General features: G+C 48.3%; 1 protein-coding gene across 3 annotated transcripts; it reads left to right on the top strand.

Moving 5' to 3' along the window:
- The first annotated feature begins 9,152 nt into the window (after positions 1-9,152).
- On the top strand, positions 9,153-24,398 carry HTR3A (5-hydroxytryptamine receptor 3A). 3 transcript variants are annotated; one of them, XM_010372367.2, is made up of 9 exons: positions 9,153-9,470; positions 11,851-12,017; positions 13,338-13,382; positions 15,304-15,413; positions 17,180-17,349; positions 20,073-20,230; positions 20,573-20,783; positions 20,880-21,101; positions 23,545-24,398. In XM_010372367.2, the coding sequence occupies exons 1-9, from the start codon at positions 9,404-9,406 to the stop codon at positions 23,841-23,843; spliced, it is 1,449 nt and encodes a 482-aa protein (XP_010370669.1). In that variant the 5' UTR covers positions 9,153-9,403; the 3' UTR covers positions 23,844-24,398. The 3 variants fall into 3 exon arrangements, with proteins under 3 accessions (XP_010370669.1, XP_010370668.1, XP_010370670.1); XM_010372368.2 differs by lacking the exon at positions 9,153-9,470 and adding an exon at positions 11,581-11,656; XM_010372366.2 differs by having other exon boundaries at positions 9,186-9,470; positions 20,573-21,101.
- Positions 24,399-25,277: the final 879 nt, after the last annotated feature.

The following is a 25,277-nucleotide window of genomic DNA, read 5'->3' as shown; positions in this document are numbered from 1 at the left end:
CCATGTTGACCAGGCTGGTCTTAAACTCCTGGGCTCAAGCAATCCTCCTGCCTCACCCTCCCAAAGTGCTGGGATTACAGGCGTGAGCTACCGTGCCCGGCCTATGCCCAATTTAGACATGAGAAAACTGAGGTTGGAGCTAGGCACAGGGGTTCATGCCTGTAATCCCAACACTTTGGGAAACTGAGGTGGGCGGATCACTTGAGGCCAGGAGTTCGAGACCATGCCTGGTCAACATGGTGAAACCCCTTCTCTACTAAAAATACAAAATTAGCCTGGCATGGTGGCATGTGCCTGTAATCCCAGCTACTCGAGAGGCTGAGGCAAGAGAATCGCTTGAACCCAGAAGGCAGAGTTTGCAGTGAGCCAAGATGGCTTCACTGCACTGCAGCCTAAGCTACAGAGTAAGACTCCATCTAAGAAAGAAATAAAGAAATAAAGAAAGGAAGGAAGGAAGGAAGGAAGGAAGGAAGGAAGGAAGGAAGGAAGGAAGGGAGGAAAAGAAAACTGGTGTTGGGGTTGGACACTTGGTGTTGGGTTCTGTACCAGGCTTGGTCATACATAGCTGAGAGACCTTGGACAATTCCTTTCTTATTTATTATTGCTACTTGCTGTATTGTTAGTTATTGCTATAGACTGAATGACTGTGTTCCCCCAGCATTCACATGTTAAAACCTAACCCCCAGTGTAATGGTATTAGGAGGTGAGGTCTTTGGGAGGTGATTAGTGCCCTTATAAAGAGATTCCAGAGAGCTGGTAGCACAGTGAATTATGGTTTTTATGATTTCTGTGTAGGGTGAAGAGAGAGTGGATATCAGAATATCTGGGAGAAGGGGCATGCATAATTTGAACCAGGTGATGTTGATATTGCCTTACCCATTCCAGGTTAATAATTACTGAACTATAATATTCCCAAAAAGTCTGGTGAATTCAATACATAGATGAATTTAGTAGGCAGGGCAATTGTTTCTTTATTCCCATTAGATAGGTGATGAAATTGAGTATACGACTGAGACAGTTTAGTTGGTTTGCCCAAGTTCACGTAGTTCGCAATGGAACCAAGATGGGGGCCATGCTCTATTTCATTTTCCCATTGCTTTTTTAAATAAAACACTCATTTTTAAAAATAAAATTTAAAGCATAACAGGGTGGAGAGTGAAAAACGTCTTTCTCCCCACCCTGTCTGCCAGACATACATTCTACCCTGAAAGGCAACAACTGTTACAATTGTTGTATTTTCTTCCTGTTTACATTTTTCCTCAATAGAAAAGGCAGAAGACAGAATCAGATCTTCAGGAATGCTGTCTTAGCTTGGCTTAGGGTTCTGTACCGGGCTTGGTCATACATAGCTGAGAGGCCTTGGGCAAGTCAGTAAATATCTCAGAGTTGTAGTTCCTCGTGTGTAAAATAAGTGTAATGTCACTGATAGGGTTCGGGTATTTGTCCTCCACAACTCTCATACTGAAATGTGATCCACAGTGTTAGAGGGGGGCCTAGTGGGAGGTGTTTGGGTCATGGGGACAAATCTCTCATGAATGACTTGGGCCATGCTCATAGTAATGAGTGAGTTCTTGCTCTATTAGTTCACGACAGACCTGATTTTTTTTTTTTTTTCAGATGGAGTCTCGCTCTCTCGCCCAGGCTGGAGTGCAGTAGGGTGATCTCAGCTCACTGCAATCACTGCAAGCTCCGCCTCCCGGGTTCATGCCATTCTCCTGCCTCGGCCTCCTGAGTAGCTGGGACTACAGGCGCCTGCCACCACGCCCGGCTAATTTTTATGTATTTTTAGTAGAGATGAGGTTTCACCGTGTTAGCCAGGATTGTCTCGATCTTCTGACTTCGTGATCCGCCCGCCTCGGCCTCCCAAAGTGCTGGGATTACAGGCTTGAGCCACCGCGCCCAGCCCTGATTATTCTTAAAAGCCTGGCATCTCCTCTCTCTCTCGCTCCCTCTCTAGTCATAGGACATGCCTGCTCCCCGCTCCCCTTCCACCATGAGTAGAAGCTTCCTGAAGTCCCTTACCAAAAGCAGATGCTGGCACCATGTTTCTTATACAACTTGCAGAACCATGAACCAAATAAACCTCTTTTCTTTATAAATTTACCAGCCTCAGGTATTTCTTTACAGCAACACAAGGGACTAACACAGTCACCTGCCTCAGAGTGTTAGAATGAATTCGTGTAAGAGAGAACATGCCTGAAAGCATGTTGTAAACCATGCATGGCCATGCAAAGATTGGTCAATGTGATTATTCTCTGCTTCTGTTTTTTTTTTTAATTTCCTCTGGAAGAGCCCATGGATGACCACTATGTTTCCACTGCTTCTCAGACTCTGAAAAGGATGAATCGGAGATGGGACTCATTTCCACAGGATGCAAGGATATGATTCAAAATTTTACCAAGTGCAATTAAAGTTAGATATTAGAAGAAACTTTGTTTTAGAATCCCAAAGGGATTTTTGAGGTCTCTGAAAATTTCTGAGAAAATACTAATAATAATACATTAAGCCTTTATTTTTCCCAGAAACAGGAAGATGGATTAAGATAGCCTTTTTGGTCCCTTCTTTTCTAGAAGTTCTTTAGAATTCAAGTAAGAGAGAAATTTAAACCCAAGCAACTGGCCCCAGGTCCAGTTCTAGGGTGGCCGGATGGGTGAATGGCTACTCGCCAGGAATAGGATGACTTCTCTGGTTCTTTCGTCTTTGAAGTTTATTAACTCTCTTGAGTTAGAGAGAAATCTAAACCAAATGACCTTCCGCCCCCAGGTCTAGCTCTGGGGTGACTAACAGGCTGGTGACCCATCACTAGTCCCATTAAAGCCTAGCTTTTGCTACCAGCTTGCTAATTTTAGATACAATTTCCAGGATAACCTACCCTGAAGAGCACTCTAAAGTTGTCTGAGTTGTTTGGGGGACAGATAAAAGCTTCCACCCACAAGTAGTTGAAAAAATTAGAATTTGATGGAAATTTGGGGAAATGAGTAGGGGGAAAGTTTCATTTTCTAGGAAGGAGAGATACTCAAGAGGCTAGAACATTTCCATCTTGAACACCTGTAAGAACTAGGGTGAAACCATCTTTCTGTGTCAGAAAGGAGGGGAAAGGGAAGAAATAAGGAAGGATTCTGCCTGCTCTGCCATTTCTCATACCTGTCATTCCCTGATGGCTTGTATGAAGGATTACCTCCTCCCTTATGAGCATAAGTCCCCAAATCTCCAAAGTTTAGCACCAGGAAGATCTCCAGGCAGACAGAGCAGGAACCAAGCAGCACCATGCAGTTCTTTGGGTCTCACCTTACTCTGGCGCTTCTCTGTCTCATACAGGTGTTGCTGCCACCACATTGGCCTAACCAGGAACAAAGACCCCTTCCTTCTCTTCCACTCAATGTGGAGCATGACGGTTGGAAATTCCAGAATGAATACATTAACAGAAGAGACAGAGGCAGTAAGCAAAAGGGGTATGTGAAGATTGAACTATGAACTTGTAACGCCCAGGGGTCTCAGTTCTTCTAGACCTGTGCAATTTTCCTGAAATAGCTTTATAGGGTCTTAAAAGTACAGTGCCACTTCAGAGGCCCACTTGCATTTTTAAATTCCTTCTTCTTCTTCTTCTTCTTCTTCTTCTTCTTCTTCTTCTTCTTCTTCTTCTTCTTCTTCTTCTTCTTCTTCTTCTTCTTCCTCTTCTTCTTCTTTTTTTTGAGACAGGGTTTCTCTCTGTCACCCAGGCTGGAGTACAATGGTATGATCTCAGCTCACTGTAACCTTGGCCTCCAGGGTTCAAGCAATTCTTGTGCCTCAGCCTACTGAGTAGCTGGGATTATAGGTGAGCACTACCACACCTCGCTAATTTTTGTATTTTTAGTAGAGACGGGGTCTCACCATGTTGCCCAGCTTGTCTCAAGTTCCTGACCTCAAGTGATCCACCGTCCTTGGCCTTCAAAAGTGCTGGGATCACAGGTATGAGCCACCGCACCCAGCCAGGTTTCATAATTCCTATTCCTTGCTTGTATCCGTGTAGAAGATGGCAATACACACACCCAACCAATAGGAACGACCTCCCATTCATCTGACCTTTTGAGGCCAAAATTGAGAATAAAAAGTTTCACCGTGCCACTACTTAAAATTTCCAACCTGTCCAGTTGGAGATCTAGAAAAGACCTCTTCCCCTCTTCTAGATGATGGGGACAGGAGACAAAAAATAACCCCACCTTTCAGATGAAGCCAAACCCCATGCACTCAGACATAACATAACAATAATACACTCCCCAAACTCTAGCATCCCTTCCATACCATCAGGAGTGCTGCAGACAGCTCACTGCAACCTCAAACTGCCTGGGCTCAGGTGATCCTCCCACCTCAGCCTCCCATGTAGCTGGGACTATAGGCATGCGCCACCATGCTGGGCTAATTTTTCTAGTTTTTGTAGAGGTGGGGGTCTCACCATGTTGCCCAGGTTGGTCTCAATTCCTGGGCTCAAGTGATCCACTCACCTTGGCCTCCCAAAGTGCTGGGATTACAGGTATGAGCCACTGTGCCTGGCCACTTTACCTCAATTTTTTCGTCTGCAATATGGGAGTAATGACAATATCTTCTTCATAGGAAATAAAGATTAAATAAGATAAAGAGCTGAGCACAGTGCTGGGCACATAGTATATGCTCGATGAATAGAGGCTACTGTTGGCGGAGTGGTGCAGAACAGGGCCATTCCAAGGACCCAGGGCCTTGGTGGAGGAAAGCTCTGAGTCATACATGATAGGACAGTAGGGGCAAAGAAGACCAGGAAGGAAGGTGCTCTCCTATGTCTGTTGAAGACACTGCTGTGCCTCTCTCCTTCCTATCATGCCCACTGCTGCCTCTTCAGGCAGGCGAACTAGGAAACCTGAGTCAAGCATTTTGCCATCCTGCTGGCTTCCACTCCCTCCATGAGTAGACAGCCCCTGAATCTTCCAGCCTCCATACCAGGGTGCGTCAAGTCTCTGGAACTGGGTGATAGGAAAGGTGCTCCTTATCTGACCCCTAGTGCAGAGAGAGGTGGGCTCTGCAGGGGCACCGTATGAGCAAGTGCCAATCATGGGTGCCCAACCAAAGGGGCGATGAGGGAAGAGGAAGGTAAATCTTCCCTTTAGCACTGTGATGACAAACCTTAAGCCTCCCCCAGCCCTTTTCTAGCAGGTGGGTCCCTAGTGTGGCCAGATGTTACTACAGGTCGCAGAGTTGTGGTACGTTTACAGGTTTTAAAAGGTCAGGCTCTTTGGTGGTAAAAGTTTTACAGACTAGTAAAATTTTACTGCAGAAGATGGGAGACACAGCTGTAATAGAAAAGACTGGAGCCAAGAGTCTGGAAGATCTCAGTTCCGTCTGTAATTAGCTGTGGGAATTAAGGCATGCTATGGAGGCTCTCTGGGTTCTGTGTTTTAACCTGGAAAATAGGAGCAAGAAAAGCAGTAAGGGGTAGGACAAGGGGCAGCGGCATCCAGCGATAGGTGGGAAGTTGAGGCCCATGTGTGATCACATCCTTCTCTCCGCGGTGCTAGAGCTGCTGGACACAAGGGGAAGGAAGGCTCAGACCTGTGAGTCCTGCAGTCTTGGAGCTTTTCATTACCCAGACTGGATTGCTGCCATCTGTGTGTCTGCCTCCGTTCCTTGGGAGGAGCCTGGCTGTCTGCAGGCAGAGCTCAGGAATCAAATTAGCCCGGCCTCTGCTTTTCCCTCATCCCCATCGGCCAAGGCGAGTTCATCAAGGCCTCGCACTAATTCTTATCTTATTTAAAAGGGGCAAAAGTGACTCCACAGTTTCATCTGAGGCAATTTACACCCCGCCACTGGCCACACGGCTCCAGCTTCCCCGTCTATTGTGCCATCAAATCCATTAATAGGACATTTCTTCAGGGGAAACTTGATTGCCGCTCCATCAGAAAGGCACACAGGCAATACATCTCCATCTGAGGCCATGGTCTGCCCGGCTCCCTCTAATCCTGTTACCCAAGGAGCTAATTCTCAAATGCACGCACTGTGCAGAGGACTTCCTCTTTCCTTCCTAACACAATTGGACAGTCCCAGAAGATTACAGGAGCTCAATGCAGAAATGAACTCTTGGGGCCCATGGGACAGGATCTCCCGGATTTCTCAGGACCTCTGGAGGGGTCGTAACACATGCTCATGGCTGGCACCCCACTCCCCTTTTCTAGAGTACTACGGTGGGGAGGGGTGAGCCACACCCAGGCCACCCTGGCTTCATAGTTCAGCCACCTCCTACTTCTGCTCCATCCTTCCTCCACCTCCTCCTTCTCTTTCTTTTCTCCTTTCATTTTCCTCTCTTTTTTCTCCCTTTCTTCTTTGCCTTTTCCACCAATCTTCCTTTTCCTCCTCAGTTTCTTTCCTAACTTTCTTCCTATCTGGTCTTCTTTTTCTTCTTGTTCCTGTTATTTTTTGCTTCTCCCCTCTTCTCCTTCTCCAGATCCCCACAACTGTGAAAATATTGTTTTACCTTCCATTTTTTTGTGCTCCCTTCCCTCCTGCTTTGGCGCTGTCCTTTCAGAACAGGTTCAGTTTCTAATGCTTCTTCCCAGCTGTCTCCAAATGGTTCGGCTCTGTGGGAGGAATGGGCCCCAGGCCACACCAGCCTAGGTGTGGAGCAAGAGGTAGGGAGGGCCTCGTGGATATACACAAACACCCCAGGTACAAAATGGAGCATTGTGGTAGTGCTTAGGGTGTGTCAGGGGAGCAATTAAGTGTCTATTTGCTCTCCAATGAGGAAATGATTATAATGGCAACCTCAAATGGGTTTGTTACTGCTAAAGGCCACACCCTAGCTTATGGCTGTATGAAGGAACCCCATCAACAAATGGCATAATGCTCTATGCAGATTTCATAATGCACATAAACAGGAGGAGAAAGTCATCTAGAAATTTTCAGATTTCTAAGTGCTAATGGCCACTTAGAGGTAAGAGGGAGCTTAAATACTTTGTTGGCCAGGCACGGTGGCTCATGCCTGTAATCCCAGCACTTTGGGAGGCCGAGGCGGGCAAATCACTTGAGCCCAAGAATTGGAGACCAGCCTGGGCAACATGACAAAACCCTGTCCCTACTAAAAATACAAAAATTAGCCAGGCATCGTAGCACGCCCCTGTAGTCTCAGCTACTTGGGGGGCTGAGGTGGAAGGATCACCTAAGCCAGGGAAGTAGAGGTTGCAGTGAGCTGTGATCACGCTACTGCACTCTAGCCTGGGTGATGGAGTGAGAGCCTGTTTCAAAAAAAAAAAAGAAAAAAGAATCTTTGTTGGGATTGAAGATGCATTTAGGAATCTATAGTGCTCTGCTTGGGCCCCATTCAAGACCTCAGCCTCGTGGCCCAGGAGGCAGCCTGGTTCTTCTTGCCTTGCCTTATCCTGCTGTCACACCTCGAGTCTGAGGCCATTCATTCTGGAATTCTGGAGAGGTCTGGCTCTATAAATTCTCTAGAAGTTTGGGACTCTCTTTCTATTCACTGCCCTCATCTCCATTCTCCCAAGGGAAAGGCTTGGAGCTGATTGTCCATGTTTTTCTGGATTGTGCAGTGAAGAAGCACATGACTTAAAAGAAGAGTAGCCCAGGCTTCCTGAACTTGACTGCATGTTGCAGAACCGCACCCCGCTAATGGCCCCAGGAAAGGACCCCATAGGTGAATGGTATAATGCTTTACGCAGATTTCATAATGCACAGGAATAAGAATCAAAAGGGACGCAGCCCTGACCAAGATAGTTCTCTTCTCTTCTCTTCTCTTCTCTTCTCTTCTCTCCTCTTCTCTTCTCTTCCCTTTTCTTTCTTTCTTTCTTTCTTTCTTTCTTTCTTTCTTTCTTTCTTTCTTTCTTTCTTTCTTTCTTTCCTTATTTCTTTCTTTCCTTATTTCTTTCTTTCTTTCCTACAATTCAGAAAATTCCTCCTTACTGCAGGGTTCCTAGCCTATTCCACACTTAGAGTCAAGTGGAAAATAAATTAAAAGGAAAGAAAATGTATTGTTGTTGATGCTTACCATGGTTGGTACAGGAGTATCTACCCAAATGGTGAGCTAGGGTAGGACTCCTTTGCATAGAAATGCACGGTAATTCTTCTTGCAGGCAACTTTAGGGGTACATAGCTGAGGCCTGAGGGATAGGTACTTGTCTGTTTAACTTGCAATGAAAAAAGAAACACTTCTTTCAAGAAAGCCACTTTCATTTAAAAGGAAGGTATTGAAAATGCTTCCGAGGCCAGGTGTGATGGCTCATGCCTCTAGTCCCTTTGGGGGACTACCAAAAATACAAAAATTAGCCAGGCATGACTTGCATCTGTAGTCCCAGCTCTTCAAGAGGCTGAGATGGGAGGATCAGCTGAGATGGGGGAGGTTGAGGTTGCAGTGAGCAGTGATCACGCCACTGCACTCTAGCCTGGGTGACAGAGTGAGACTCTGTCTCAAAAAAAGAAAAAAAAAGGAAAGGAAAGGAAAGAAAAATGCTTATGAAATGATATCAAGCAAAAAAAGAGGAGGATACAAAATTATATGTGTGTGATATTTACTTCGTTGTATATACATTGCAGAAGGAAATTATGGAAGAATATACACCAAAATGTTAAGAGTGGCTATCTCTGGGTCGTAAGTTTACAGATGATTTTAATTTTTCTTTATATTTTTCTATGAAGTGCATGTATTATTATTATTTTTACTACATGTATTTATTATGTACAGTAAGAATGCATAAAATAAATACGTATAACAAAAGTTTATTTTTATTGTATATTTATTATTTGTTAATATATATTTTACTATTTAAGTATGACTAATTAGATAAGGGCAAAAGGGCAGACCTGTGGTGACCCCAGTTACCCTTCCTGTAACTGCAGAGGTGCCCAGTCACCTACTTGGTTATGTTACTCTGGGGAGTAAGAGAATGGCCCACCTGCTCCTGCCTGACTCACCCTATCCTGCCCCAGTCCAGTGCCACAGAAACATGCTTGCCAAGGGACATCAATGAAAGCAACAGCCTGTTTCACCTCCCGGGGGTCAGGCTGCACCCTTGTCTCAGGGGCTTCTGCAGCCCCTGTCCCCACCTAAGTTACTCCTTGGGGAAACATGACCAAGCCCCCTGGCTGAATGGGTGGACTGAGCTCCCACAGCATGACATCAGCTAGGGCGGGCTCCCCTCTCAGCCATCCCCTCCCCTTTCCTCCCGCCTGAAACATGATCCAGCTGAAGGACTGATTGCAGGAAAACCTGGCGGCTCTCCAACCTTGGTGGCCCGGGGAGTGTGAGGCTGCAGCCTCAGAAGGTGTGAGCAGTGGCCACGAGAGGCAGGCTGGCTGGGACATGAGGTTGGCAGGGGGCAGGCAAGCTGGCCCTTGGTGGGCCTCGCCCTGAGCACTCAGAGGCACTCCTACGCGTGAGAAGCTCGCTATGCTGCTGTGGGTCCAGCAGGCACTGCTCGCCTTGCTCCTCCCCATGCTCCTGGCACAGGGAGAAGGTAAGTGGACTTCGGGAAGCAGCAGGACTTGGCTGACCATCTGCTGAGGTGCGGCGGGGGATGCTTCCGTCCTTGGAGGGCTGTGGAGACGAGGGTGGGGAACGGGGTGGCTACAGGAAGGTCAGCTGTCTTACCCTCTGTGAGCATGACAGCATTTGAAGCATGGTGGTCAAGCTAGAGAGAGTGGGGAATGTTGAGTTCTGGGGCAGGGCAAGAGCGGAGTTTGCAAAGAGGGGAGCAGAGAAGTAGCCTGGCGTATCAGCAATAAAAAGACAGGCGCCAGGAGAGGGCTCCTCTCCTCTTTGCCCCTTCCCTAAACTCTTTGAATGAAAGCTGCAAGGGACCTTAGAACTCATTTGGTCCACCCCTGCCTGTTATAAATGGGAACGCTGTGGCCCAGGAGTAGGGGGGGTAATTCATTCAAGGTCACACAGTTTGTTAGCAGCAGAGTGGGGACCAGAACTAGTCTAGTCATCTTTCCTCAGCTTCACTGGTTTTGTTGCATAGGTTCATTCTCTGGGTCTGAGGTTTCCCCAAGTTCCTTTCCAGGACTAAACTACAGTGACACCCAATTTCTCTTTACATTCCCTACGCCCGTCCTTTCCTGACTCCCTTGAATGTAGGGTGTTTTAGCCACAAAAGGGCCTGCTTCCTTTTGCTGCAGACCATATTAATTCCCCTCTGGGAGGCTTCTGTCCCTACAGAGCTGGGGTGGAGCACACTGGGGCACAATTAGAAGGAGGCCATCCAGGGGTTGGACAGACGTAAAGGGCTCTGGGCAAGACGTCCTTCCTCCCGGGAGCGGTCGTTTGGGGATGCTCCGTAGGTTAAGAAAACGCAAGCTGTAAGTGATGACTGTGGTCGGGGGCTTCCTTGACTGAGAAGAAACTCTGTCCCTCCCAGCAATGGTCCTTTGCCCTGGGCCTGCTGGGATGAGTTCAGTGCTCTCCAAGCTGGTCAGGATCCCAGTCAATAGGACCCAGGCTGTTGCTGGTGTAGTGAAGACGCACACGGGTCTGCATTTGAATCTCAGTTCCTCCACTTGCAGGGCACGGTGTTCACCTTTCTGGGGCTTGGGAATCCTTGTCTGCAAATAGCCACTCTGGTGGACTGTTCTAAAGTTAAATGAAGAATATGTACATTAATGTTATTCCAAAGGAGACACTTAAAAAAAAATAGTGTGTGTGTGTGTGTGTGTGTGTGTGTGTGTGTGTGTGTGTGTATGTTCTCTCTTTGCTCTTCTCTGTCCTTCTGAAGGAAGCCAGCAGCTTATCAGGGAAAAGTGGGTGAAAGGGCGGGGAATCCGCAGGACTGATTTGTTGCCTGGTTGCACAGAAGATGAGAGAAGACGCAGTCTTGTTTAGCAAAAGCCAGGCCTGCTGGCACCTGGTTAGTGAAAGATCCTGGCTACCCTGCCAGCTCCATCTCCCCTCTGCTCCCCTTTGCTGCCCTCTAGGTTGTACTCCCTTCACCGTCCCATGAATTTTCACTTTTGTATGTCAGGCCACCCTTCTGAAGTGCTCCTACTGCTTCCAGTGTGAAAACTGAGCTGCACATGAAAGCTTCATAGAACAGGACCAGGGCCCAGGAGCTGGGCTGTCTCATTACTGGTTTGTTCCCATAGGCCACCTGCCCGGGAAGTCATTTGATTTCTTCTCATTCCCTCCACACCTCACCCCAACCGCCTTTCTAAGCCCATCAAGTTTGCCCATACAGCAACCCTAGGAGGTGGACTGGGCCAGCCCTCTGCCCATAGTTTGTGTGTGCCTGGGGCAGGGTGCGAGGATCCTCTTGGGGTGGCTTTGCAGGATGCAGAGGGAATGTCAGTTTTCACCAGATGCCCACACTTCCTTCTTTCTTTACCAGTTTCAGACTCAAAAAGTAGATGATGTGTGCAGATGCTGAGGTTTGACCTCGGCTGAGGAAAACCCTGATGCAGACCCTTGGGTTTAGAAATTGTGCACTTGGAGTCATGCTTTCTTGCAACCCTCTTGCTTTTAGTATCACACCCTGACAGCCAGCTTCCCTGTTGCTCCCCAGAGGCCCTTGCTTAGGCCCCATGGGCCACCTACTCTCCACCTTTTTTAGCCCTCAGCCTGCTTTGAACCTCAGCTGTCTCGTGCCACCTGCTCTTCTAAGCCAGATCTCTGCTTCCTGTCAATGAATGCATAGGTCCTTTCTACAAGGTAATCCATTTGAATTATGGTAGCAATCTCTGCAGACAAAATGCTCTAGTGGTGAGAATATCAGTCTGTGGGGATATTTTAGAATTTTGTGAGGTGGGGATGGTGGGGATACATCTCTTTTAAAAGCTTACAAACCAGGGCAAAGGGAAGACTTGGGGGAGCTGGTGTCTACTTTGAACTGTTTTCCTTCCCAGCCAGGAGGAGCGGTGGCCTTCAGGGCCGAAATACCACCAGACCTGCTCTGCTGAGGCTGTCGGATTACCTTCTGACCAACTACAGGAAGGGCGTGCGCCCCGTAAGGGACTGGAGAAAGCCAACCACTGTATCCATTGACGTCATTGTCTATGCTATCCTCAACGTGGTGAGGCTCAACCCCGAACTGCACACAGGCAGACCTTTTGGGGGTGGGAGAAGGCCATGTGAGACAAGTCACCCCCTATGCAGCTTGGTAGGCCTTTGAGAACCCATAGGACCTATGGTCTGGCACCACAGCTCAGGATGGATTGCAGCACCATCTGCACAGCTGCCCAAACCAGAAACCTGGGCTCACCCTGTGGCTGCTGCTCCCACACCCGTACAGTGAGGAAGTCACTTCCCACATGTGGTTCTTCATACACTGCATAATGCTAACCATCTCTCTATGTCAGCTGTATGAGGATTAAGACTGTCCCATGCATCTCTATGCCCTCAGTGCCTTATAAACATCCCTGGTACCTGGCAGGTGTCACTAAATGATTGTTGAAGAATCAGCCAACAGATCAATTATTCATCAATTCCTTCATCAACTATCACAGTAGGGTGGGGTGCACTGCTCAGAAGAGGTAGGCAGACATTGTGCAGAGATAAACAAGAAGGCAGTTGTGAGATGCAGTGGCTCTGTGTTGGGGTCAGGTAGGCAGGACCTAACTTCACAGTCTCTACTAATTTTAGTCTACTAAAATTACTCTACTAAAATCAGTCAACCCGCCTGACTAATTTTTGTATTTTTAGTAGAAACAGGGTTTTGCCATGTTGGCCAGCCAGGTCTCGAACACCTGGCCTCAAGCCATCCGCCTGCCTAAACCTCCCAAATTGCTGGGGTTACAGACGTAAGACACTGCTTCTGGCATTATATGTATATTTGAAGTTGAAACATAAATCATTGTTGGCAGAGCATGGTGGCTCATGCCTGTAATCCCAGCACTTTGGGAGGATGAGGTGGGCAGACCACTTGAGGCCAGGAGCTCAAGACCAGTCTGACCAACATAGCGACTGCATCTCTACTAAAAAATGCAAAAATTAGTCAGGTGTGGTGGCACGCACCTGTAGTCCCAGCTACTTGGGAAGCTGAGGTATGAGAATCGCTGGAACCTGGGAGGTGGAGGTTGCAATGAGCTGAGATTATGCCACTGCACTCCAGCCTGGGCAACAGAACAAGCAAGACTCTGTCTCAAAATCAATCAATCGATCAATCAATCAATCATTGTTGCTTCTTTCCGGGTGTGCCCTAGTGAATGACTAACTTTTCCTGTCTGGCCAGGGAGCTCCAGTCTATCTACTTTCCCCACCCCAGCCCCTGCTCTTCACTTTTACTTCCCAAAGCAATAGGGGCAGAAGGAAGCCTCTCCTTTAGGGGCTGGCGTGTGCGGGGTGGCCCTCCAGTCCACAGGGTTACTTGTTCAAGCTCCCTTTCCTTTCACAGGATGAGAAGAATCAGGTGCTGACCACCTACATCTGGTACCGGCAGGTGAGCAGACCCGCCCCTCCCTGCCCCCATTTCTTGGGATAGGGACCCATCCTCCTGGGAAGGAGTCAGGAGTTTCAGTAACCTTGGTGACGGGAGGTGAGGGAAGAGGCTCAGAGGCACCCTCAGCCTGAGATCCAGGAGTGTGGAATCTCCTCATCTCAGGTCTGAGAGTGGAAGGAGGCTTAAAGATAGTGGAGGAGAAACCCTCCAAATCTCCTCTGGCTTCTGAAGTTCTTCAAAGCACCCCAAACTATGGCTTGTTCAGTCTCTGTTGAAGGGAACTCACAAGGCAGCCACTTCACTCTCAGCCAGCACTATTTGCTAGACCATTCTTCCTTTTATTCAGCCAAATTGGACAGCAACCAAATTGGGTGATTGAAACAGGATGGTTCGTTCCAGCCACTTAGTCTTCACATCCTCGGCCATTTCCCCACTCTTTTAGCTTCTGATGGGCCTGGGTCAGCCCATGGTGTGTGGATGTGTCTGAGGCTTGGCAGGAATTCTGGCTTCGAGCTGGGGTGGGGTAGGAAAAGAGTGGAGGTCACTATCCAAGAGTCCTGCTCTGGAAGCCCCTGGGGTTGTTGGGGAGAAGTCAGAGCAGAGGGGAAACAAAGTGGCTGAACACACGGAGGCAGGAGTATGAGGACAGCTGAAAGAGGTCACGCCCAAGAGGCTCTGGGGACACACCTGGCATACGTGGGTCTCTGTTATCCCTCCCCACAGCTTATGGCACATCCATCACCACCACCAGGCATGGGACAGGGCATGGGGTGGAGGAAGAAGCTAGAATGCTGATCCCTGGGATACTGCTCCGTCCCTGCCTCACAGAGGGATCCCTTACTGCAGCGCACAAAGGGAATGGACCCGAATAAGCACAGGCAGACTGGAGCTCCTTTTCCAGGACATCCAGCCAAGCTCCCACCTCTGGAGCTCTAGGGCCACTTGTTTGCCCCAGTTGCTTGCATCAGCAGTGAGGGAATGGCAATCTACATATACCAGCGACTATGCTAAGAGACTGGAATTAGAGACACAAACTAGATCAAGGCCCTGCCCACCATGAGCTCAAAGACGAGATACAGGTACTGACAACTGAAATGCAACAAGACAGCCACTCCAACATAGCAAGGACAAGGTGCTAACCATGGGAGCACAGAGGAAACACATGTCAACCAGCGTAGGGTATGGGGGTCATGGACAATGTCCTGGAGAAGAGAGCAGACAGATGCCTTGCCTAAGTCCAGAAGGATGAGGAAAATGAACCTTGGTAAAGAAGATAGGGGAGAGGGAGCAGGGTATGCAGAGAGGTTCCAGCAGTGTTTCATTACATATGGCTGCAGTGTAGAAGTCACAGAGAGGCATGGCCAAAACATGAGGCTAGAGAGATAGCAGAGGTCAGATTATATCAGCCTGTGTTGGCTGTGAAGTTTAACTTTACCCTAAAGGCAATGGGGCACTCCTGAAGGATTTTAAACAAGGGAGTGACATGATCAAATTTACATTTTAGACTGGCCATCCTGGCATGAAAATGGAGAATACACTAATCAAAACTTAACAACAGCCATCTCCACCCTGTGAAGTAGATGTTATTATCTCCATATAAATATGTTGAGACCAAGACCCAAGAAGTCATTTGTCTGAGATTCTCAGCTGGCAGAGGGGAACTCACAGCATTCGAAATGACTGACTTCCTTCCCGGGGCAAGGCTGCATCTAGCTGAGTTATGTGTGGAGGCACAGTGTGAATGAAGAGGTGGGGGGACTCTCAGTTACCGCTGAGGGATTTGGATGCCACTGACACCTGCTTCTCCCAAGAAGATGCCCACCTGTTTCCTGGGCACTGAGGGTGAAGTCTGCCTGAGTTGCAGGCGACCCTCACTGGAGATGGAGGGGGCTGCCCGTGACCATCTCTGCTCCTCCCCTAGTACTGGACTGATGAGTTTCTCCAGTGGAACCCTGAGGACTTTGACAACATCACCAAGTTGTCCATCCCCACGGACAGCATCTGGGTCCCAGACATTCTCATCAATGAGTTGTGAGTATCGTTATCAGTTGTGGGGTGGCTGGGAGGCTTAGGGGCTGGAGAAGCCTGGGGACAGAGAGAGAAGATTGTCGTTGTTGCATTTGAGATGTCCCACCAGGAATCGCCAACTATAGATAAAGCTGATGTGAGCAAAATTCCCTTTGTCTTCTTCTCCCACCTTTTTCTGTTCTTTTCTTTTTGAAAACTCCTTCTTTTCTGTGCTTATTGTTGAAATTCCATACTTCGTAGTCCAAAGGCCCCTGCCACGCGGAAAGAAGCCAGTGAATGAATTCACACTGAGTTATAATCACCTAACGGGACAGCTGCACTTCTAAAGAAGACAGTAAATGTTTCTTAAAAAAAAAAAAAAAAAAAAAAAATGGAGCACTTGGCTGGGCTCAGTGGCTCACACCTGTAATCCCAGCACTTTGGGAGGCTGTGGCGGGCAGATCACCTGAGGTCAGGAGTTCAAGACTAGCCTGGCCAACATGGTGAAACCCCATCTCTACTAAAAATACAAAAATTAACTGAGCGTGGTGGTGAGCACCTGTAATCCCAGCTACTAGGGAGACTGAGGCAAGAGAATCGCTTGAACCTGGGAGGTGGAGGTTGTGGTGAGCCGAGATCACACCATTGCACTCCAGCCTGGGTGACAGAGTGAGACTATCTCAAAAAAAATAAATGGAGCACTGATAGTGGCTGCTGCTTCTGGCCCCCAAAGGAGATTTGGAGCTGGGGGACACGCTTAGACCTCCCAAGTCACACATGTACCTGACAGGCCACAGATTGCTTCTCCAATACGAAGTGGGTCCCACCAGGCTTTATTTCTGGCAGCCAAACACGGTCCCATTTGGCCCCAGCTAACATTCCTTCTCCCCATCCTGCAGGTTCATTCAGGGCCCACTAATTGGGTTTCAGAATTCAAGGGCAGGGAAGACGACTGGGGAGACAGAGGGAAAAGGGAAGGTGACCCACAACATTATCCAACTCCAGGGGGTGCCACTGACATTTTTTCAAGGGAGGCAGTTGACCTTGACCACACCCCATCCCCTGCATAGCTCAGACTGAAGGGTTCTGGGAAATCCTAGTTTCTGCTGGAGCTCCAGTTTCAACAATGAAGTGGTCTTAGTCTTGACTTCTCATCCCTCAGCCTGAACTCAGAGAAGGTTGAGGGCTTAGCACCCTGGGCTCAGCCCACTCCATGCCACAGTGATCACTCAAGAGGGCCTACCACTTTGAGATCAGCTAAGAGAGTGGAATGAGGTCTTGTGGGGCTTTTCTGGCTTTCCCGAATTCATATCCATTTCTTTAGCTCCTTTTCATCCAGAGATGATTATTTTCATTTCAAAGGACTTCTAGCAGTGAAAGCAAAGAGAAGCCAGAGTCAGGATGGAACACAAGATCCTGCTTTCACCAAGCTCCCTGGGAGCCAAGCTTTGCCCAGCCCGGGGCAGTGACGGGTTGGGGCCGCTGGGCACGCTCCCTACTGTCCATGGCTTTTGGGCCCATGGGTTTTCCTCCCTGCCTTGTTTGGCCAGGACCCAGGGGAATAAAGGAGAAATGCCCATTACTGCTTGATAAGTAGCCTTGACAACAGCAGGTCAGGAAGCCTAAGATAGGAAGGTTGGAAAAACCGAGGCCAGACAAAACATCCAGGTTGTCCGGCTGCCTATACCCTCCCCGAATTTCATTCCCTACCCAGTTGTTCCAAGATCTTTAGGCCCCCAGGGCTTGCCCTGCCTCTTGAGCTCCCAAACTGACCCCTTTTCCCTGGCCAGTGTGGATGTGGGAAAGTCTCCAAATATCCCATACGTGTATATTCGGCATCAAGGCGAAGTTCAGAACTACAAGCCCCTCCAGGTGGTGACTGCCTGTAGCCTCGACATCTACAACTTTCCCTTCGATGTCCAGAACTGCTCGCTGACCTTCACCAGCTGGCTGCACACCAGTGAGTATGTGGGCTTCGCTGGGGCAGGGGTGGAGGTTGGGAGACCCCAGGGACACCTGAGCAAGGAGTGCTCCCCAGGATGCCTTTTCACATATCCAGCCTACTCACCACTTATTAACCCTCTGGGCCTCTGCTTCCTCATCCTCTACATGAGGTGAATCTGCTACTCTTGCTGCTCCAACAGTAAGAGTTGACCACTTTTATCAGTAGAAATTTCATATAGCCCAGTATATTTTTCCAGATCCTTCTCTACACATTTACATTCACACATGCATGTGTGCATATATACACACACATACACATCTATGGAAAGTACATGGAAATTGTTTTATGAGTTTGTATTTTACATTAATATAGCAGTATTCAATAAGAGTGTGAACTGACTGCAAGATGCTCAGTAAGGGACAATTTTTTCCAATATCTCCAACAGAATCTGGCACTAAGCATCTCTCAGACCCATTTATTTCCCTTCATCCCCATGCAAGCCACCCTTGTCTCCTGCCTAGGTTTCTGCTTTAGCCTGCTACCTGGTTCCCCATGCATTCATGTCCCCCTTAATTCGTGATTCTCACAGAAGCCAGTGAGATTTTAGTAAAATGCAATCTGACCATGTCACTCAAAACCCCTCAATGGGAGCCCAGGTACCTTGGAACACATTGCACCCTCTTGAGCTGATTCTGCCACAGCCCGCTGCTCCAGGCTCATCTGCTCCCCTGAACTCTGCTCCCTCCCAATTGCCTTCCTTTCTAGACCCAGCTCTCATATTCTTTCCCTTTATCACATGTTATTTCCTCTCCGATGCTACCTGGCCCTTTCCTCCCTCTCCCATCCTGCCCCACACCTGCTCCCCCCAACCACACCTAGCCTGGCCAACCCCTCTACTCACCCTTCTGATGGCAGCATAAGTTTCAGCTTCTCAGTTTCCCCTCTCATCCCCTAGACTAGTCCATCCCCGTTGCCCAATTTATGGCATCCTGGTCTTCTCCCCACCTCTGTCACCCATGTAAGTACTTGTTCAATGTGTACTTCTCTCCTAGATATAAACTTAGAAAGGGGCAGATGCAGTGGCTCACAAATGTAGTCTCAGCACTTTGGGAGACCAAGGCAGGAGGATTGCTTCAGCCCAGGAGTTTGAGGCCAGTCTGAGCAACATAATGAGACCCTATAAAAATAAAAAGTAAGAAAACTTGGAAAGGGCGGGGACATGATTTCTTGCCCACCTTTAGATCCCCAGCACAGGGCCTGGCACAGAGGAAGATTCTCAGCAAATGTTACCGAGCGGATGAATGTTAGCTAAGGGCTTGCTGGAGGGCTGGTGAAGTGTACACCACTCTGCTGCAAGAAGGCATCCCCCAGGCCGGGCACGGTGGCTCACGCCTGTAATTCCAGCACTTTGGGAGTCCGAGGTGGGTGAATCACGAGGTCAGGAGATCAAGACCATCCTGGCCAAGATGGTGAAACCCCGTCTCTACGAAAAATACAAAAAATTAGCCAGGCACAGTGGCAGGCGTCTGTAATGCCAGCTACTTGGGAGGCTGAGGCAGGAGAATCACTTGAACTCAGAGGGCGGAGGTTGCAGTGAGCCGAGGTTGCGCCACTGCACTCCAGCCCGGGTGACAGAGTAAGACTCTGTCTCAAAAAAAAGAAGAAAAAAAAAAAAGGCATTCCCCACTTCTGTTTTGATGTATTCATTACCTTAAACTTAAGTTATGACAGTGATGCATGACTGCCTTGATCAAAACCAGAACTACAGATAAGACTAACATCTCCTTTGACTTCTACCCTCAATCCCAAACTTCATCAACAAGAGTTAACCACTTTTATCAGTAGAAACTTCATCTAGAACAGCATATTTTTCCAAATCCTTCTCTACACATTTACATACACACATACACATCTATGGAAAGTACATGGAAATTGCTTTATGAGTTTGTATTTTAGATAAATATATCTCTATATATTATTATATACTACTACTTGATTCTTTTTACTCAACAATAGGTCTTGGACATTTTTCGAAGTTCATGCATATTTAGGTCATCCTCAAAAATTTTAGCAGCTATAAAATAGCTCAGGATATTGGAAGGCAGCTGTGCTCACCACTACCACCAATGCAAACATCTAATGATTTTGGTTGCATCCTAGCTTATTAAGCATTTTTATGATTGATGGATATTTCAGTATTTTCCAATGTTTTTCTGCAATGGATACTCCTATCTTTACCAGTGCATATGTCTCTGCTGCAGACATTGAGAAGTGGAATTGCAATCTATAAGTGAGGATTTTGCTTATTGTCTTATTTCACTTTTAAAGACAGGCAGTTCCATCAAGGCAAAGGTGAAGAATGTTGACTTCTGTTCATTTTTGCAATGGGTAATTCTAACAGGGAAACCTAGAAAGCTGTTTGGAAGGGGCGTGCGTGTGTGTTTGTGTGTGTGTGTGTGAAAGAAAGTATTTTTTAATGAATGGTTTGCACGGTTCTTTGCACTGTGTGTTTTCATTTAAGACTTCATCTGCCCTCAGTGTGGCCCTGTGAGAGAGGTATGATGAGTACCTTATTTTATAGCTGAGGACAGCAAGGCTGAAGGTGATGTGCTGAGGCTGAGGTTGGGCCATCGGATATCAGCTCCCCTTCGTTGCTGCCCACCTGTGTCCCATTATCACAGGGTCCAGCAGGCTCTGGGCACTAGATTCCAAAGCTGGCTTGCTTTATTCTCTCTCAGTCCAGGACATCAACATCTCTTTGTGGCGCTTGCCAGAAAAGGTGAAATTCGACAAGAGTGTCTTCATGAACCAGGGAGAATGGGAGTTGCTGGGGGTGCTGCCCGACTTTCAGGAGTTCATGGAAAGCAGTCACTGCTATGCAGAAATGAAGTTCTATGTGAGTGGGAGTGAATGTGGGTAAAATGGTGAATAAAGCTTCACACCCAGGTAGACTTAAGGAGGCATGCTGGGAAGAACTTCTGTGCCTTTGTCCAACTCCAGGTTGCACACATCTGGAACTTCAGTGAAGTAGATGGGGAAACTCCGTGAATGTCCCTTACTTATTCTAAACAGCCATAAGCCTGGATTGAGAGACAGGGTATGGGGGTCTGTCTGTTTTCTTCTCTGAGTAATCCAGGCTGGAAGCCCCATAAAACAAGGAGTCTGAGCTTATGGGGTGGTTCCTGGGAGCAGAGCCTGTGTGCCCCAGGCTTTCCACAAGCTCCTCTCCCGATCCCAGGTGGTCATCCGCCGGCGGCCCCTCTTCTATGTGGTCAGCCTGCTGCTGCCCAGCATCTTCCTCATGGTCATGGACATCGTGGGCTTCTACCTGCCCCCCAACAGTGGTGAGAGGGTCTCCTTCAAGATCACACTCCTCCTGGGCTACTCGGTCTTCCTAATCATCGTTTCTGACACGCTGCCGGCCACTGCCATCGGCACTCCTCTCATTGGTAAGGTCTCTCCTGGCAGCAGAGCTCAGTCTGGTGAGAAACTCACCCCCTCCCACCTCCTGTATGTGTCTCTTGCCTCTGCCCTGGACTGCACAGGTGTCTATTTTGTGGTGTGCATGGCTCTGCTGGTGATAAGTTTGGCTGAGACCATCTTCATTGTGCGGCTGGTGCACAAGCAAGACCTGCAGCAGCCCGTGCCTGCCTGGCTGCGTCACCTGGTTCTAGAGAGAATTGCCTGGCTACTTTGTCTGCGGGAGCAGTCGACTTCCCAGAAGCCTCCAGCTACCTCCCAAGCCACCAAGACTGATGACTGCTCAGGTGAGAAACAGAAAGGAAGAGTCCACACAGAGGGGCAGCTTCTGGCTCGGATGTTGTGGAAAGTCTCTGGAGGGTGTGGCCTGCCAAGGAGGTGCTGTACTGCACATGGCATCCCATGCCCTGCCTTATTGGGAGGGGCAGACTTCAACCAAAGGTGTCGGTCCAGACCCTTTCTTCACTTACACAACCTCTCATCACCTTGGATATTGACAGAGAGGGTAGGAATCCCAGAGGCTCAGCATGTCAGGAGCTGAGACCTCTGGGCTGAGAATGGCCTCTCTCTAGGAAGGACCCATGGGGGAAGTCAAATGGATGCTCCTTAGGCAATTATTGGTCTCCCTGCCTCAGACAGTTAAATACTGGCACTGGGATTTCTAAAACTCTTATTCTAAACAGCCCAAAGCAGGGCATGGTGGCTCATGCCTACCATCCCAGCACTTTGGGAGGCTGAGGTGGGAGGATCACTTGAGCCCAGGAGTTCAAGACCAGCCTGGCCAACATAGTGAGACCTCATCTCTACTGATTTTTTTTTTTAAGTTGGCTGGGCATGGCGGTGTACACTCCTGTGGTCCTAGCTACTTCAGGAGGCTGAAGTGGATCACTTGAGCCCAGGAGGTTGACGCTGCAGGGAGCTGTGTTCGCATTACTGCATCCCACTTAGAGACAGAGTAAGACCCTGTCTCAAAACTAAAAACTAAAAACAACAAATACACAGCCCAAATACCAGGTTCTTTAGAATCTCAAACACCTATGAGGCACAGAGACATTAAATGTGGAGTTCATACTTCCTGAGGAATTGTTACAGCTACCATTTGTTGGTGGTGGTGGTGGTTAGTTGGTTGGTTTATTCACTGAACATTTTGTGCCAGGTGTGTGCAAAGTGCTTTGTCTACATGATCACATGTAATACTCATGACAACCCAAGAGGATTCTCATTCTCATTTTTCAAATAAGGGAAGCAGAGCTATAGAGAACTTGCTTGTCCTAAATCACAGAGCCAGGAATTGGTAGAACCCAGGCCCATCTAACTCTAAGCTTTTCTTTCTAACCACTCCTCTCCACTCCACTCCTCTTTGTCCTTCCTCCTGGCTAGGGCCAGGCCTTTTACATGAGATTTTTGGCTCATCTAAGGCCATCTCATCAAGAGCTAGTGAATGAGTCTGCCAGCCTAGTGCCTAATTTACCTTGGTGAAGGAAGCCACTTCTGTAGGTGCATTTCCTGGTCCAGGACCTGCAGTCAGGGACATGAGAGCAGCACCCTCCATCCTCCTGCCCCTCTGAGGCAACAAAATGGAGCAGAAGTAGCAGTAGATTGGGAGTCCAGACACCTGAGCCTTGGTGGTCTCACCATTAAATGATCCTCCAAGTATGTGATCACACGCTAGTTACCTAACCTCTCTCAGCTTCACCATTTTTTATATGGTGGGAATAGTTGGCTGGGCACAGTGGCTCACACCTGTAAACCCAGCACTTTGGGAGGCTGAGGGGAGTGGATCACAAACGAGGTCAGGAGTTCGAGACCAGCCTGACCAACATGGGGAAACCCCGTCTCTACTAAAATTACAAAAATTAGCTGGGCGTGGTGGCACACGCCTGTAATCCCAGCTACTCAGGAGGCTGAGGCAGAAGAATCGCTTGAACTGGGGAGGCGGAGGTTGCAGTGAGCCGAGATTGCGTCACTGCACTCTAGCCTGGGCAAGAGAGTGAGACTTGGTCTCCGGAAAAAAAAAAAAAAAAAAAAAAGGAATAGTAATCACACCTCCTCTGCCTCTCTTGTGAGACTATTGTGAAGCTCAAATGAAACAATGGATATCCAATTGCTGAGGAAAGCCCATAGGTTGAAAAGCAATGTATAGGAAGGATACTTCTTGATATTAATGATCTGGAAGAGGGGTGGAGGATGTGCATAAGGAGAGGTACTCAGTCGTGAGTCTGAGTCTGGGTACTCAGGTACCCAGAGATACTAGGGTCCTCAGTCATACTGGTTTTTCAATTTAAATTGGGTGGTGGGTTTGCAGTTATGTAAGTTACTCTTTATACTTTTTATGTCTGAAGTTGTTCCTGGCCAGCCACGGTGGCTCACACCTGTAATCCCAGCACCGTGGGAGGCCAAAGTAGGTGGATCACTTGAGGTCAAGAGTTCAAGACCAGCCTAGCCAACATGGTGAAATCCCGTTTCTACTGAAAAAAAAAAAATTAGCCAGGTGTAGTGGTATGTGCCTGTAATCCCAGTTACTCGGGAGGTTGAGGCAGAATTGCTTGAACTCGGGAGGTGGAGGTTGCAGGGAGCCTAGATCGCACCACTGCCCTCCAGCCTGGGCGACAGAGTGAGGGAAAAAAGTTATTCCCAGCAAAAATGTGCAGGCTATAGAAGCATAAGGGACCATGTTCAGGTCACCACCCAAGGTCTCCCTCTCCTGCCAATGCTCTGCTCTTCTTCCAGCCATGAGAAACCACTGCAACCACATGGGAGGATCCCAGGACTTGGAGAAGAACCCGAGGGGCAGATGTAGCCCTCCCCCACCACCTCGGGAGGGCTCGCTGGCGGTGTGTGGGCTGCTGCAGGAGTTGTCCTCCATCCGGCACTTCCTGGAGAAGCGGGATGAGATCCGAGAGGTGGCCCGAGACTGGCTGCGCGTGGGCTCCGTGCTGGACAGGCTGCTGTTCCACATTTACCTGCTGGCGGTGCTGGCCTACAGCATCACCCTGGTTATGCTCTGGTCCATCTGGCAGTATGCTTGAGTGGGTACAGCCCAGTGGAGGAAGGGGTACAGGCCTGGTTAGGTGAGGGCAAAGGATTTCTGTTTAGGCCCCTCAAGACCCAGGGAATGCCAGGGACGTTTTCAAGACACAGACAAAGTCCCATGCCCTGTTTCCAATGCCAATTCATCTCAGCAATCCCAAGCCAAGGTCTGAACCCTTCCACCAAAAACTGGGTGTTCAAGGGCCTTACACCCTTGCCCCACCCCCAGCAGCTCACCATGGCTTTAAAACATGCTCTCTTAGATCAGGAGAAACTCAGGCACTCCTAAGTCCACTCCATTTGTGTATATATCAAGCCTTTCCCCATTGACCCTCCCCTGAATAAGGGACTTTGGAATTCTGCTCCTCTCTCACAACTTTGCATTTAGGTTGAAGGCAAAACCAACTCTCTACTACATAGGCCTGATAACTCTGTACTAGGCTTCTGTAACCCCTAGTGTCTCTTTCTTCACCTCACTTGTGGCTGCTTCCCTGAACATCCATCCCCTATCAGATGATGGGAGTGGGAAGAATAAAATGCAGTGAATCCCTAAATTCTCTTCTTAACCATTTGTCAGCAGCTTTGGGAAGAGGTTGGATGGTTAGAAGAAGAGATTTACAGTTAGTTAATCCCAACACTTTGGGAGGTCAAGACAGGGGGATCACTGGAGGTCAGGAGTTTGAGACCAGCCTGGCCAACATGGTGAAACCTCTCGTATACCAAAAGAAAAGCAAAAATACAAAAATTAGCCAGGCGTGGTGGTGCATGCCTGTGATCCCAGCTAATCAGGAGGCTGAGGCAGGAGAATCATTTGAAGCTGGGAGGCGGAGGTTGCAGTGAGCCGAGATCGTACCACTGCACTCCATCCTAGGTGACAGAGCTAGACTCTGTCAAAAAAAAAAGAAAAAAAAAAAAGGAGAGAGAGAGAGAGATTGGTGCCTCCAGGCCTAGGAAACTGGGAGATGACAAATAGGTTGAAAAGCATTTGCACAAGAAGGATAAACACTAACTTCATAATATTAGTAATCTGGAAAAGGAGTGAAGGATGAGACTAAGTAGGTGTATACAGGGATTCTCAGTCATACTGGTTTTCACATTTAAATTAGATGGTGGGTTTGCAGTTATGTAAGTTACTCTTTATACTTTAAGTAGCTATTATGAAGAAGAAACACTAGGAGGTGGGATTTAAGGTATGAGGCTCAGGACCATGAACACTTAGCAATGGATAGAAGAGTGGGGGGAATCTCGGCTTTGCAACCCCTTGGAAAGATGTTGGAAGGGTCCACACAACCCTGTTACCTGGGCTCATGATCTTTTAGTGAAGGTGGGAGCAAGCTCTTTCCCTGCAAGTGGATGCTGCAACGGAACAGAGACGAGATCTTCAGCACCACGGCCAGCACCAGCTGGTTTGGTGTTTGGGAAACACCAAGAAA

The sequence above is a fragment of the Rhinopithecus roxellana genome, chromosome 15 (genome assembly GCF_007565055.1).
Source record: "Rhinopithecus roxellana isolate Shanxi Qingling chromosome 15, ASM756505v1, whole genome shotgun sequence".
Lineage (NCBI taxonomy): Eukaryota > Metazoa > Chordata > Mammalia > Primates > Cercopithecidae > Rhinopithecus > Rhinopithecus roxellana.
Note: the sequence above shows the minus strand (reverse complement) of the source record. Positions and strands in the feature narration are given on the sequence as shown.